This window comes from Gobio gobio, assembly GCF_949357685.1.
Source record: "Gobio gobio genome assembly, chromosome: 10".
Classification (NCBI taxonomy): Eukaryota; Metazoa; Chordata; class Actinopteri; order Cypriniformes; family Gobionidae; genus Gobio; species Gobio gobio.
Genome location: NC_137116.1, coordinates 33,687,113 through 33,702,985, shown reverse-complemented (window position 1 = coordinate 33,702,985; position 15,873 = coordinate 33,687,113). Strand labels below are relative to the sequence as shown.

At 44.0% G+C, this 15,873-nt stretch overlaps 1 protein-coding gene across 1 annotated transcript in view; it reads left to right on the top strand.

Annotated features, from left to right (window-relative positions):
- Positions 1-15,873, top strand: part of hmcn2 (hemicentin 2) — a gene marked incomplete at its 5' end in the record, with an annotated part of 108,223 nt that overhangs the window by 45,917 nt on the left and 46,433 nt on the right. The window contains 2 exons of the mRNA XM_079826325.1: positions 1,911-2,156; positions 2,418-2,501. Of these exons, the coding sequence (XP_079682451.1) occupies positions 1,911-2,156; positions 2,418-2,501 (330 nt within the window). The remainder of the gene's footprint in view (positions 1-1,910; positions 2,157-2,417; positions 2,502-15,873) is intronic.

The following is a 15,873-nucleotide window of genomic DNA, read 5'->3' as shown; positions in this document are numbered from 1 at the left end:
TCATACTTTGATATATACCATGGTACTGATGAATACCATAGTATCCTCCTGGTTCTTTAAAGAATGCATACTCTACTGTTCAAAAGTTTGGATCAAAAAATATATTATTTCACTGTCAATGCTGGAAGAGGTAAAAACAAATGTAAAAGGTTGATGGGGGAATGATTATAATGGTAATTGTTAAAACTCAATAAAGAAAATATATTTAAAAAAATATATACACTATACTGGCAAAAGTTTTGGGACGTCTGCCTTTACATGCACATGAACTTGAATGACATCCCATTCTTAATCCGTAGGGTTTAATATGGAGTTGGCCCACCCTTTGCATCTATAACAGCTTCAACTCTTCTGGGAAGGCTTTCCACAAGGTTTAGGAGTGTGTATGTGGGAATTTTTGAAGCACATTTGTGAGGTCAGGCACTGATGTTGGACAAGAAAGCCTGGCTTGCAATGCAACTCAAAGGCATCTCCGCTCTAATGCATCCCAAAGGTGTTCTATCAGGTTGAGGTCAGGACTCTGTGCAGGCCAGTCAAGTTTCTCCACACCAAACTCGCTCATCCATGTCTTTATGGACCTTGCTTTGTGCACTGGTGCGCAGTCATGTTGGAACAGGAAGGGGCCATCCCCAAACTGTTCCCACAAAGTTCCCACAAGTACCGTTTTCCTGGCAACCGCCAAACCCAGACCTGTCCATCGGATTGACAGACAGAGAAGTGTCACTCCAGAGAACACGTCTCCACTGCTCTAGAGTCCAGTGGCGGCGTGCTTTACACCACTGCATCCGACGCTTTGCATTGCACTTGGTGATTTAAGGATTGGATGCAGCTGCTCGTCCACGGAAACCCATTCCATGAAGCTCTCTACACACTGTTCTTGAGCTAATCTGAAGGCCACACAAAGTTTGGAGGTCTGTAGCTATTGACTCTGCAAAAAGTTGCCGACTTCTGCGCACTGTGCGCCTCATCATGCGCTGACTCCGCTCTGTGATTTTACGTGGTTGTGTATTTCAAAATATTTCAAATAAATGTTCTTTTGAACTTCCTATTCATCAAAGATAATAAAATAATAAAAAAGGGTTTTGTTTGAACACCAAATCAGCATATTAGAAAGATTTCTGAAGGATCATGTGACACCAAAGACTGGAGTAATGATGCTGAAAATTCAGGAATAAATTACACTTTGAAATGTATATAAAAATAAAGGTAACACTTTATTTACAGTGCCCTTATTACACGTTACATGTAGTTAGTAAAGTAATAACTCTAAATTGTGCACAATTACATGCAGCTAACCATAAACTAAACCTAAGGCCAGTTGCATAAACATAGCCATTGTGTTAAGACTGTGACTTAAGTACTAGTATGACCAACTAGCGATTTGTCAAAGGACAGTCAGTCTTACTTTTTGTTTCAGATTACACCAATCTACATTTTTATGTAACTGACTTAAAAACAGTTATGAACAGTCTTAAAGAAAAAAAATGCGATGACTAACTTGCAACCGGCCCCTAATCCTAAACTAACCATATAATATCTGTAGTTAATTTTTATTACTCTTTACTTATGTGTATAATTACAATTTAACACGGACACCTTGAAATAAAGTGTAACCAAAATAAAAATTAAAAAAAAAAAAAACTTCTTTTAAATTGTAATAATATTTCACATTATTTCTGTTTAAAAGCATTTTGATTAAATAAATGCAGCCTTGGTGTGCATAAGAGACTTCTTTTAAAAACATTAAAAATCTTACTAAACTCAAACTTCTAGACGGTAGTGTATAACTACCGGTATCTTTTTTATAGAAATGGTAATACCATGGTACCTTTTGTATAGAGTGGCCTGTGTAGAAATGTATTAATTCAAATAAAACCAAACCTTTTTTGTACTTTTTTTTATCCTAACAGCTAAACCAAGGATCCAGCCAGCACCTACGTCTCTTAAAGCTCTGATTGGCCAGACAGTGGTGTTGCCATGTGTGGTCCAAGGTGAGCCGAGCCCTCAGATCAGCTGGCTTCATAACAAACTTCTTGTGGGCAGTGACAGGATGCTGAAGATCCAGGCGGTCCAGCACTCGGACAGCGGGACGTACAGCTGTGTAGCAAGGAATAGTGCTGGAGAAGATACCATTGAGATTGTTCTGGAAGTGTTAGGTATGTCTGTTGTGCATAACTATGAACATTTGTCATTTTACAAAGAACTCTTTGCACACCAAAACATTTTAGGAAGGCAATAAATCATTATCCCTAGCCAATCTAAATAATGACTGTACATGACTTATATGTGTGTGTAATCATCACTAGTTGATATGGAAACAAATCCCTGAGTTCCTGTGCTCTACTCTCTGACCCTTAAGTTGACCTTTGGCTTTGGGTCTTTTATCTTAACCTTGTGAACTGTGTATGTGGTTACAGAGGGCCCCTATTTTGAGACAAATGGAGAGACCATCATTGAGAGTGTGGCTAACAGCAGAGTGGTCATCCCTTGCCCTGCACGAGGTAAGTCATGAAGAGACCAGCATAACATAAACTAGGCCATCAACAGCATATGATTTCGGTTTTCGGATATATTTCTGTACATGTGGTGTATTTTCTTTTCTGCTCCCTTAGGTTAATGCTTGGTTTATTCTCATTTGTAAGTCAAAAGAGTCTAAAAATGTAATTCAAACAGGAGTTGTTGGTGGTCTAAACTTGTTTAAAAAGCAAAACATCTTCCATCAACCAGCTTTACTAGCCTTTTGTTTTTTTTAGACCAGCACCAAACCAGCATAAACCACCTCAACCAGAAGTCAATATAGATTTATGTAAAGAAATCAGCCATTACTTTTGACTCAGCTGCAAAATGTTTCATATATTATGCAAAATTCACTTTTACATTGTTTTTGAACATATTTACACTGTAAAAAATGTAAGGCCTCTCCAATTCAAAATTTTCTGGTGACTGATCACATCTCAATTTTTCAATTGGCCAAATTTAATTTCTGTGAATTGAATTTTATCAATTGTGGCAACAGTCTGTTAACATGGGCTCATTTAGAAATAATATGTTGAGCCAATGGAAAAATGTAATTTACCAACACTTTAAAACATTTCAGGCCTCTCCAATTTAAAATGTTCTAGTGACTGGTCACATCTAAATTTTTCAGTTGGCCAAATTGAATTTCTGTTAATTGATACAATTTAATTCACAGAAATTCAATTTGGCCAACTAAAAAATGTAGATGTGACCAGTCACTAGAACATTTTAAATTGGAGAAATGTTTTACAGTGAAACTGTGAGGTTGGTCCAATTAAATATTTTAAATTGTAGTAATAATTTTTCACTTTCGTTCACTCTGCCACACCCCAATCTGGGGTCTCCACCGGAGGCTGCACTTTGGCTGGTGGCCAGGGTGACCTGAGGGTGACGGTGTGGAATAAAGCTCCGACGCTAATGCCTCGGCCCACACCCCCCTCTCATGCACCCGGTCCGTGTCCAGGCGTCTACATCGGGGCCGGCTCCTGCCATCCCGACTGTGGCGTTTGGTGCGGCGGAGGATGAAGAGATGTCTATCGCTGCATCACAAGGTGGACTGTAGTCATCTGAGGATGATGATTCGGCTGTGCTGCCACCTTCGGGTGCGCCAGCATTGCCCGAGTCGGACCCAGAATTGACAGCCCTGCTGTCTCGGGCCGCCGCAGCGCTTGGGTTGGAGTGGAACCCTCCGCCCCGACCTGAGCGTTCACGGTTGAATGATTGGTTTTTGGGGGCGGCACGCTCGGACACCCGTCCGACCGCCCCTCCAATTCCTTTCTTCCCCGAGGTGCATTAAGAGATTGCGCAGTCCTGTAAGAACCCGTTGTCTTCCCGTGACCGTTCGGCGAACTCTTCCGCCTTCACCGCCCTCGATGGAGCCGCGGCTCGTGGGTACACTGGGGTCCCCCCAGTCAAACCCTCTGTTACGATGCAACTGTGTCCACAGAGTGCTTCGACCTGGCGCGGTGACCCATAGCACCCCTCCAAAGCCTGTAGGTTTTCGTCATCCCTGGTGGCGAAGACCTTTAGAGCTGCGGGGCAGGCCGCCGCTTCTGTGCACGCCATGGCAACTCTTCAGGCTTACCAAGCCAAGTTGCTGTATGACCTGCACGAGGGTGGGGTCCAGGCTGATCCAGGACTCAGCCATGAGTTGCGTGCCGCCACCGACCTCGCTCTCCGGGCGACGAAGGTGACCGCACGCTCCCTGGGTCAGGTGATGTCCACAAACGTGGTCCAGGAGAGACACCTATGGCTCACTCTGGCCGAAATGCGCGACGGCGAGCGAACCCGGTTCCTCGACGCTCCCATATCCCAGGTTGGGCTATTCGGTGGGGCGGTCGAGAGCTTCGCCCAACAGTTCTCGGCTGCTCAGAAGCAGACTGAGGCCATAAAACACATACTGCCCCGGCGGTCAGCTGCTGCCTCCACCCCACCGCCTGCGCAGTTGCCTCAGCCTGCTCGCCGCCGAGGGCGCCCTCCCGCGGCTCCCTCAACCTCTGCGCCACCCAAGCAGCAGCCTCCACGCGGGCCGCGCAGAGGTAGCCGCAGAAAGGCGTTCCAGTCCGCTCCAGCCCCGCAGCCCGCGAAAAAACGCCAGGCTAAGCGGCGCTCATGACGCGGACAGCTCAGGGATGGGCAGTTCTTTCCAGGAGACGGCAGCAGGGCTGCTCCTTCCCCCGGTGGAGGGCCAGGGGAGAATCTTTTGTTCAGCTGCTGGACCCCGGGTCAGCAGCACCCTAATGTGGTTAAAGAAAGAACTGACACCCCCATCCATGAGCACCCAGAGACCGGTGATGATGGTGCGCGCCACCCTCGAGTCCCGCCACTCGCATCCCTCTCTGTCGCCAGCCTCCTCTCAGAGCAGACCCCAGTGGAACGCACGTCCTTCCCTGGTCTCCTCTGTCAGGACGCAGCCGTTTCCCGTGCCCCCACACCGGGACGCCCAACAGCCTCCCATGTCCGGGCCAGTAACGCTGCCTACATACCCCACCCTGGGTACGTTTGTTGTCCGTATGACCCCGCTGGTGGAGTTCCTGGGAGCCTGGCTTCAGCTTCCGGGGCTGTCCCGCTGGGTCGCGCAGACCGTCAGGCTCGGCTACGCGATTCAGTTCGCGCAGGCTCCTCCCCGCTACAGGGGATTCTGCCAGACCGTGATCAGGGCCAACGCCCCCGTCATGCGTGCGGAGATTGCCACCCTGCTGGCGAAGGGTGCGATCGAGCCTGTCCCGAAGGGTGCGATCGAGCCTGTCCCTCCAGCCGAAATTAAGTCGGGGTTCTACAGCCCCTACTTCATTGTACCCAAGAAAACTGGTGGGTTACGACCAATCCTGGACCTTCGCATCTTGAACCGATCCCTTCACCGGCTTCCGTTCAAGATGTTGACTGCGAAACGCCTTTTCGAATGCATTCGTCCTCACGATTGGTTTGCAGCGATTGACCTGAAGGACGCCTACTTCCATGTCTCCATCCTTCCTCGACACAGACCGTTCCTACGGTTTGCTTTTGAGGGACGGGCATATCAGTACGCGGTCCTCCCATTCGGGCTATCTCTGTCCCCTCGCGTCTTTACGAAGATTGCCGAGGCAGCCCTTGCACCCCTACGGCAGCACGACATGGACATCGACTCGGTCGCCATGTGCGCGCAGCTTTCGAGCGAGCGCACGCAGTCTCTGCTGACTTGCCTCCGTCAAATCGAGAGCAAGAGTGCGGTTCCACTGAAACTATTTCAGAGGCTCCTGGGGCATATGGCATCTGCAGCCGCGGTGACGCCGCTCGGATTGCTTCATATGAGACCGCTTCAGCATTGGCTTCGCGATCGAGTCCGGAGATGGGCATGGCAGTCTGGCGCGCTCCGGGCCCAAGTGACTCAGGCCTGCTTATAGACGCTCACCCCGTGGTCGAACCTCAGTTTTCTACGGGCTGGTGTGCCCTTGGAACGAGTTTCCAGGCATGTTATCGTATCGACGGATGCCTCTGCCACGGGCTGGGGTGCCATGTGCAATGGACAAGCAGCCGCGGGCTCCTGGACAGGACCCCAGCGCCTTCTGCATGTCAATTGCCTCGAGTTGCTGGCAGTACTGTCGCCCTGCACCGCTTCCGAGTGTTGCTGAAGGGTCAACATGCGCCTGTCCGGACAGACAACACGGCCGTAGTAGCGTACATCAACCACCAGGGCGGTCTACGCTTCCGCCGTATGTCTCAACTCGCCCGCCATCTCGTTTTATGGAGTCAGAAGCGCCTGAGGTCCCTTCGTGCTGTCCATATTCCGGGAGTCCTGAACCTCGCAGCCGACAAGCTCTCGCGGTTTCAGCCTCTCCCGGGAGAGTGGAGACCCTATCCCCAGACGGTCCAGCTGATTTGGGAACAGTTCGGGGACGCACAGGTAGATCTGTTTGCCTCCCACGTCTCTTCCCACTGCAGCCTGTTCTATTCCCTGACCGAGGGCACACTCGGCACGGATGCACTGGCGCACAGCTGGCCGCGGGGCCTACGCAAATATGCGTTCCCCCCAGTGAGCCTATTCGCACAACTCTTGTGCAAGATCAGGGAGGACAAGAAGCAGGTCCTTCTGGTCGCCCCGTTCTGGCATGGCCAGACCTGGTTTCCCGAACTCATACTCCTTGCGACAGCCCCTCCCTGGCCTATTCCTCTGAGACCAGACCTCCTCACTCAGAGACGGGGCACCCTATGGCACCCGCGTCCCGATCTGTGGAACCTCCAAGTGTGGCTCCTGGATGGGAAGCGGCAGGTTTGAGTGGCCTGCCACCTACGGTGGTCGCCACCATCACTTCCGCTAGGGCAGAGTCCACTAGGCATGCCTATGCATTGAAGTGGAATCTCTTCGTCACCTGGTGCTCTTCTCGCCAAGAAGTTCCCTGGAAATGCCCGATCGGGTCCGTGCTTTCATTTCTCCAAGAGGGGTTGGAGCGAAGGCTGTCTCCCTCCACCCTCAAAGTTTATGTGGCCGCAATATCTGCCCACCACAATCTTTTGGAGAACAAAAAGGTAAGTCAGCACGACCTGATCATCAGGTTCCTGAGGGGGGCGAGGAGACTGAATCCTCCTCGCTCTCTCGTACCCTCTTGGGACCTCTCAGTAGTTTTAAGTGCTCTGCAGAGGCCTCCCTTTGAGCCTTTGCGGTCGGTTGATATTAAGTTCCTGTCGATGAAGACGGCTCTGCTGACCGCATTGGCCTCCGTTAAGAGGGACCTGCAGGCATTTTCGGTTGACGAAGCGTGCCTGGAATTCGGGCCGGCTAACTCTCACGTGATCCTGAGACCCCGGCCTGGATATGTGCCCAAGGTTCCCACCACTCCGTTCAAAGACCAGGTGGTGAACCTGCAAGCGCTGCCCGTGGAGGGGGCAGACCCAGCCTTGGGACTGCTCTGTCCAGTACGCGCTCTCCGAGCCTACGTAGATATGACGCAGTGTTTCAGGACCTCAGACCAGCTCTTTGTCTGTTATGGTGGAGAGCGGAAGGGAAGTGTTCTCTCAAAGCAAAGGCTGTCTCACTGGATAGTGGACACCATTGTTTCCGAAAAAGTATCTTAAAATGAGCCGTTTAGGAATGTGATCCAATGTGCCCCACCCACGACTGGCACAGAATCTGCCCTATTAGCTTAGCTCCTTCCCTTGAGTGAGCTGCACACAGTCTGCCATGTTTACCTCCTCGCAGAGCATTTAACAGCAGCATTCAAGTAAGAAATGCATTCTTATTAAAGCTACTAAAGTTAATTCAATCAAGACCAGTGAGTGATTTTCTGTTTATTTCTTTTTGTTTGATTCATATCAACAGCATATACAGCAGTAGGTACGCTGCTTTCACTTTAATACACAGATCTAATATAGACATTCAGTTTTTTTCCCTGCTGTTTACGTTCACAGACTTTCACAGTGAACTTTATGTGTTTCATCTGACATAACCTTGTGTGTATTTGACAGCCTAAAAATCAATAAGACTTGATAGAGAACATAGTTTAATACTCACTGTATTACTTTCTGTGAGCGTGCTTCAGGTGTGTGCACCTGATGTCAGAAGTTTAGACTGAAATGGCTTTAAAATGCATGCAAATAATAACTTTCATGATGACAAAGAACTGCAATGTCATGTGAGCATGACAACGGTAGAGATGATAATCAAAACCAAACTGATGATTTGTTCATTTTTGGCAGATTATCTGAGGCACGAACTGTAAAGGTACAGTGCTTTTATGGATAGGGGTGGGGAGCAGCAGCTGATTTGCATTTAAAGATACATGCACAAAAACACAACTGAAAATGGGCATTTTCAACATGGTATAATACATGATCTGTGGGGTATTTTGAGCTGAAACTTCACAGACATATTTTGCGGACACCTGAGACTTTTATGACATCTTGGAAAAAGGGGCATAATTGGTCCCACTTTAATAATTTTTTTTTAAATAAAAAAAACGTACTGATCCCATAATTTTATGGGACAGTAGTGTATATAAATAATTTTAGCAATTGATGAAGTTACAATAATGCAATCAAGCAAATAAAGAAATATATGTAATTCAACAACAATGCAGTCTGTAGTAAATATAATTTTATATACTGTAAAAGCAATACATTTATGGTATGACTCTATTTAGATATCTAAGTAAACAAGTACACTATTGTCTAAAGTTTTTTTTCTCATTCTTAATCTGTAGGGTTTAATATGGAGTTGGCCCACCCTTTGCAGCTATAACAGCTTCAACTCTTCTGGGAAGGCTTTCCACAAGGTTTAGGAGTGTGTTTATGGGAATTTTTACCATTCTTCTAGAAGCACATTTGGGAGTCAGGCACTGATGTTAGACGAGAAGGCCTAGCTCGCAGTCTCCGCTCTAATTTATCCCAAAGGTGTTCTATCGGGTTGAGGTCAGGACTCTGTGCCAGCCAGTCAATCTCCTCCACACCAAACCTTGCTTGGACCTTGCTTTGTGCGCTGGTGCGCAGTCATGTTGGAACAGGAATGGGCCATCCTCAAATTGTTCCCACAAAGTTGGGAGCATGAAATTGGTCAAAATGTCTTGGTATGCTGAAGCATTAAGAGTTCCTTTCACTGGAACTTGGCACTCACTTGGCAACCGCCAAACCCAGACTTGTTGTTGCCAGACAGAGAAGCGTCACTCCAGAGAACACGTCTCCACTGCTCTAGAACCCAGTGGCGGCGTGCTTTACAACACTGCATGCGACACTTTGCATTGCACTTGGTGATGTAAGGCTTGGATGCAGCTGCTCGGCCATGGAAACCCATTCCATGAAGCTCTCTACGCACTGTTCTTGAGCTAATCTGAAGGCCAAACAAAGTTTGGAGGTCTGTAGCTATTGACTCTGCAGAAAGTTGGCTACTTCTGCGCACTGTGTGCCTCAGTATGCGCTGACCCCGCTCTGTGATTTTATTCTGAGGTGCACTATACTGCACCTCAGAAGTTGCTGTTGTTCCCAATTGCTTCCACTTTTACCACATAGGAAAGCTGAAAGCTACTGAACGCTGTCGGTGTGTCTTTAGGAGTCTTTTTTCTTTTTCTTCTGTCTCTCACCATATGGTCTCTTTTCTCACCGCAGCTTCATTTTGGCTGCTGGCGACATCCTCATTCGATAACACTTCACACAGGTTTAAAAACTCATTTCACATAAACAGACTTGGAGAGGAAGTCAAATGCCTTCACTTGCTTGTGTCTGTTTATGAAATGCACTACAGTGATATATACCCAGCTCTTCTTGTACACACTGTAAGCTAATAGGTGTTGTTTTGATGGAAACCTGCCATGGCAACCCTGCGTGTCGCGGATATGACATGATGTGTGTATGTGTGTGCGTGTGTGTGCAGCAGCTGGAACACTACTTTTCTGCTCTGTCTCTGTGGGCAACATCTGCTTTCCTGTATGAGATGGCCCACTGGGAGAGGAATCCTAATTAGGGACTGTTGCAGGCGGAGAGGAGGAGGGCTAAGAGCGAGAGTACAGGGTTTGATGGGTCATTTGTACAGCTAGAAAAGAGGCGGTTATCAGTCTGTCTTGAATCAGAACAAAGATTGTCAAGTCATCCTTACTATTAAGTGGAATTTGTGCCAAATTGCTGTTTGTTTTCCTCCATTTGAGCTGCATCTCTGTTGTTATGGTGATTGAGAATTCAGACATCTGTGTTGCACTTAATAAGAGGTACTTAATAAAGATATGAAAGTAAATAAGTGCAAATGCCTGCTCTGTTTTGCTTGTTTGGTGGCGGATAACTGAAATCATTATGCTTAGGAAAATGTGCTTGTAAAATATGACATGCCCAATAATCATACTTCACAGAAAAAGCTAACTAAACACAACCTTTATAGTTGATTTTAACTTATTGTGTTATGATCAGGGTTATTAAAGTTAAATAAGGGACAGGTTTACTAAAAGGCAAATTAGTGTGAGAGCGCAATTCCAAAAAAGCGCTGATCGTAGTGGAAAGTTCTGTGCATGATCTACTGACGACACACAAATTAAAGAACACAGACCAGGGCTGGACTGGACTGGTAATCTGCACAGTGTGAATGTGCTGCGTTTCTGCTGCTCTATGAAGTGATGAACGGCACTTTGACTCAGAATTTTGTTTTATACAGTCGTGTGATATGGGAACATTACAGGTTCTGTGGTGAATCTAGCTGAAAACAGCCACGAGCATGTACATGACGAGGTAAATTGGAAAACGCCAATACACACAATTACAAACTTGTCTATCTAGCACCACCACACCTTTATAATAATTTACCTTGCAGCTACTTACAGTGAACAAATATGGTGTTTTGACAAATGTGTTTATTAAAAATGTTGCTATTATTACTTACATTAAATATTGCAGAATATTAATCACATTTATAGAAGCTTTTCGTATTTTTTATTTTTTAACTCAATAGATTATTATTTATTTATTTTAGAAACCATATGGTAATGAGGAACATGGTTTAACCTGTGACTACCATGATCTTACAGTTAAATGAAACTACAGTTAAACTATAAAAACAATTTTATTAGGGTAATTAAAGGATAATTCAACAAAACGGCTTTAATGAATTAAGGACAACGTTTTTTTCTCTTTAAATGTTTTATGAACTTTTTAATAGTTCTAATGAAAGAGCCTCATGAAAGCTAGATATCAGTGTCTTACATAAATTAGGTGTTAACTCTAAAATATTATTGTTTTTAAAGGGGTAGCTAAACCCAAAATGTGATCATTTACTCACCCTAATGTCATTCCAAACCTGAATTTCGTTCTGTGTAAGACAAAAGAAAAGAATTTTTGTCATTTTTTTTTTTTGTCCATACAATTTTCAATGGTAGCTAAACCAAAATGGTTTGGTTGCCAAAATTCTTTAAAATATCTTCTTTTTTGTTTCACAGAAGAGAGTAAGTCAAACAGGTTTGGAACAACTTAAGGGGTAGTAAATGTTGACAGAATTGAATAGCAGTAAATTCACTTTAATGCATCCTAGCTCAAAATCAGTTCTTTACTGTCAAGTGCATTTCTGTGTGACAAAAGTGCAATATTACATTTGTTAACTGCATTTGCAGTAAATTCAATAATATCCATCATTATTTGTCCCTGTCCTAGTTTTATTTATTTACTCGAATTTAAGGCCCTAACCCCAGCAAAAACATTCACGGGGGAACTCATGGGCCGGATGGGCTGGGTTTGTCCAGGGCCGAATTTTAGCCCCAGTCCAGCCCTGACACAGACACAGCCGGATCATTTCCATAATGAACAACACAATCTACCAAGAGCAGCGCAAATTAGGTTTAACATGTTTAAGACATGTTTTTTTGGGGCGTTTCTTATTATTATAAATGTTGAAAACAGTTGGGCTGCTTAATATTTTTGTGGAAACCATGATAAAAAAAATTTTCAGGATTCTTTGATGACTATAAATTTCAAAAGAAAAGCATTTATTGCAACAGAAAAAAGTTATCAATTTAATGCATCCATGTTGACCCCAAACCCCAAATCTTTTCTGTTGTGCTTTTTAACGTTTTAATGAAAGTTATGTTAATATAACCAAATTTAGATCATTTTAAGACTGGGGCCCCCCTGGAAGTTTGCCAAGGCCCCATAGTGGGCACCAGCCCCCTGTTTGAGAACCACTGGTCTAGCATCATAATGGTTTTAATATGTTTGGAAACAATCATAATTATTGCAATTCTGTTTGACGCGGTTAGTGGCACTTAAATTAAACATTTTAAACCTCTATATACAATGCATGCATACTGTATTATTATAACAGAATGCCTCAATCCTACAGGTATGTTAGATAAGGAAGATATTTCAAATGTGCCAAAAGGAGTAGGAGTGAGGAAGTCTGTCCTTTTCAGGCCAATCCATTTCATCTGGCTAGCACTGAAAGACATGACCCCACCCAAGGAACGCACACAAGCCTCTTTTTATAACGTGCATCATTTGAAGCATTGTTCGAGGGATTTCTGACAAATAAACTGCTCCTAATGTTATCCTGTAATGTAAACGGGACCAGCTGCACATCATTCTTTAAGTCACAAAAACGATCAATCCAAACATTATGACTGTAAACATCTGCTCTGGGAGTTCTCTTCCCTCCACTTCTGATTGGCTTGTTGTTCAGAAAAAAAACTGACTTATTGTATACAGTGTCCCCTAAAAGCATTTGGACAATTAAGATGCACTTAAAATGCATGTAATAAAATATTACACCAAGTGACATTGATTTTAAAGACTGCACAAACACACTTTTGAAGTAAAATACTTCACCAAAAAATGTTTTAAGAAAGTGAAGACAAAAAGTATTTATACACTTTGTAGTTGTCAAACATTAGCAGATCAAGTTCACAGTTAATGTAACAAACGACACCTGTGCTTACTCTGATAAGACACCTGTGTGAATTTGATCTTAGTTGGCACCAGTTGGCACAAGTCATTTCAAACAAACTTTGTTCTGAGAAAAGCTCAAGCCTCATTTATTTACAAATGCCACCTGGATTGATATTTTCTGTCATCATTTACTGACTCTCTATTTGCCTCTTCCTACATTTTTGCAAAACTCCAAAAACATACCTGTACATGGTCACAATTCACAGCAGTTTCCAGATAAAAAACACCAACAAATTGTATTCCTTTTCACACACATTATGATAACTGGGGAAGATAATTGATTAACAAAGACTTATTTTCAAGCGGTTCCTTGCACAATACAGCCGTAAAACACTGTGATTTGTAAAGTAACATTTTAAAGTCTGCATCACAACTAGTTCCATATATATGGCTTTTCTAATGTAGCAAACATGGTACATAGTGCAGTATTGCACTTGCAAGAGGCCTCATGTACTAGTCCCGTGAAACATGATTAAAGATAAAAGAGCTCAAAGACTTGTAGAAGTATAGGCTAAAATGTCATGGTTGCTTCAGCAAATGTGTTTTTATCTAAAATTTGCTTTTTTTAACTCTATCGATTAGGTTTAGTGTAGGTAGAGCATGGATTTCAAACACGACAGAGATTGAACTTTTTAGTGCCACTCTTGCGAACTGAAGTGATTCGTACAGCAACCAATTATGTTTGTTTTATCCAAAATTTGGATAAAAGCGTCTGCTAAATGCATTTCAGTCAGGTCCACTTAAGTCAAAAACACCATAGACAAACTTTTAGTTGACTTATTGGCATATTTTGCAAAAATTTACATTTGGCGGTATGGCTCTGTTCTAAATTCCCCATCCTTTTCATGAGCTCCATGAAAAGCCAAGACAGGGAACAGCAGCAGATTCTGGGGAGAACCTCCCATTTTAAACTGGGAGGGCAGAGCAAATACCCCATTTAGAACAGAGTATGCATCGATGACAACAGAATGACATTGATTAAAGGGTTAGTTCACCCAAAAATGAAAATTATGTCATTAATTACTCACCCTCATGTCGTTCGACACCCGTAAGACTTCACGTTCATCTTCGGAACACAAATGAAGATATTTTTGTTGAAAGCTGATGGCTGAGAAAGTTCTCTGATAGGCCTCCATTGGCATTCAGTACATGCACACTCACAAAACCCATAAAAGGCACTAAAAAAGTTGTTACAAAGTCCATCTCACTAAAGTGGCTCTACAATTATTTTACGAAGCGACGACAATAGTTTTCGTGCGCAAAAAAAAAATCAAAATAACAACTTTATTCCACAAGTCCTTGTTTTCCGTTTTGGCCACTGCCGTGAACTCACGAAGCACCATGACGCATGCGCGAGAATATGACGTAGCGCCGGCGTTCGGGAATCCATGATATGCACACTTTAGTCCCATTTTGAGCACTACGCCGAGACCTAAAGCACGATCAATGTAGAATTCAACAGCTTAGATACGGCGCGTCTTCCTCTGCTTGTAAACAAATCTCCTCCTCACTTCTGGGTCATGTGTCTGAACGCCGAATCTGCGTAATATTATCGTGCATGCGTCGTGGTGCTTCGTGAGTTCACGGCCAAGGCCTACACGGAAGACAAGAACTTGTGGAATAAAGTCGGTATTTTGATATATATTTTTGCGCACAAAAACTATTGTCGTCGCTTTGTAAAATTATTGTAGAGCCACTGTAGTGAGATGGACTTTGTAACTACGTTTTTAGTGCCTTTTATGGGTCTTGTGAGTGTGAATGTACTGAATGCCAATGGAGGCCTATCTGAGGCCTTTCTCAGCCATCAGCTTTCAACAAAAATATCTTAATTTGTGTTCTGAAGATGAACGGAGGTCTTATGGGTGTCCAACGACATGAGGGTGAGTAATTAATGACATAATTTTCATTTTTGGTTGAACTAACCCTTTAAGTTAAACACAGTTTAAGGAGGAGCTGGGGAGGAGGTGGGTTGCAAAAGCAGCGTGCAGCAGAAGCGTCCAAGCTGGCAGATTAAAGTGAAGCTATGCTTAAGTAAGGCGCCCCGTTTGAGAGTTGCTAATTGAGTGCTTAGGAATCAGATCAGCTGATAGGGGCGGAGTTAGAATTTCCAACAGCTGATAGTGTAGCTTGACTATGTGGCCTGCCTAAACTAACGCAGTATGCTCGATAAATGTAAATGTAATGTAGCTAGATTTAAGTTCATTGGATAAAACTTTTTTTTTTTTTCATTCACCGGACATCTCACTTTGAGGGTGTTGCGAAACGTGCAAGAAGCAGCGTAATGTCATGTTTCAGGTCGCCACCAGCACATTTTCCCAGTGAGCCTGGGTTGTCCATAACATGAAAGTCAATGGGGTCAAAAACAACATTGACTGGACCACACTGACTTTCATTGTATAAATAGATAAACACTGAGACATTCGTCAATATATATTCTTTTATGTTTCACAGAAGAAACCAAGTCACACTGGTTTGGAATAGCACAGGGGTGAATAAATGATAACAGAATTTTCTTTTTGAGTGAACCATCCCTTTAAGTCTGAATGTCCAAACATGTTCAAATACTTTTTGGCCCTCTTTTTGTGCCCCCCGCCTTATTATATTCCTTCCACCATTTTATAGACTCTACATGTCACATGGGACAGTTTCATCTAAAGCGCTCTGTGTGAAACCAAACACAAATACACACTTTTCAGTGTCTGTCATTTCTGCTCAAATGGCCTTTGAGGAGGTTTAAGACATGACTGTAAAACAAGTACAAGGTTAAGAGCCCCTGCCCCCTGCCCTGCCACTTAAAGCTAACCTAGTAAAGTTCATAACATCTGTTAAAGGGGTCTTGGAGGCTGATATAGGACCTCATTGGTGTGTTTAAACTACTCCCCTTACCCCTAACTCTCTAGACTTTTGTCTTTGAGCTATTAATCTAGTGTTCTTACACTTGATCAGTTCTCTTCTGATATACTGTGTCTGGCA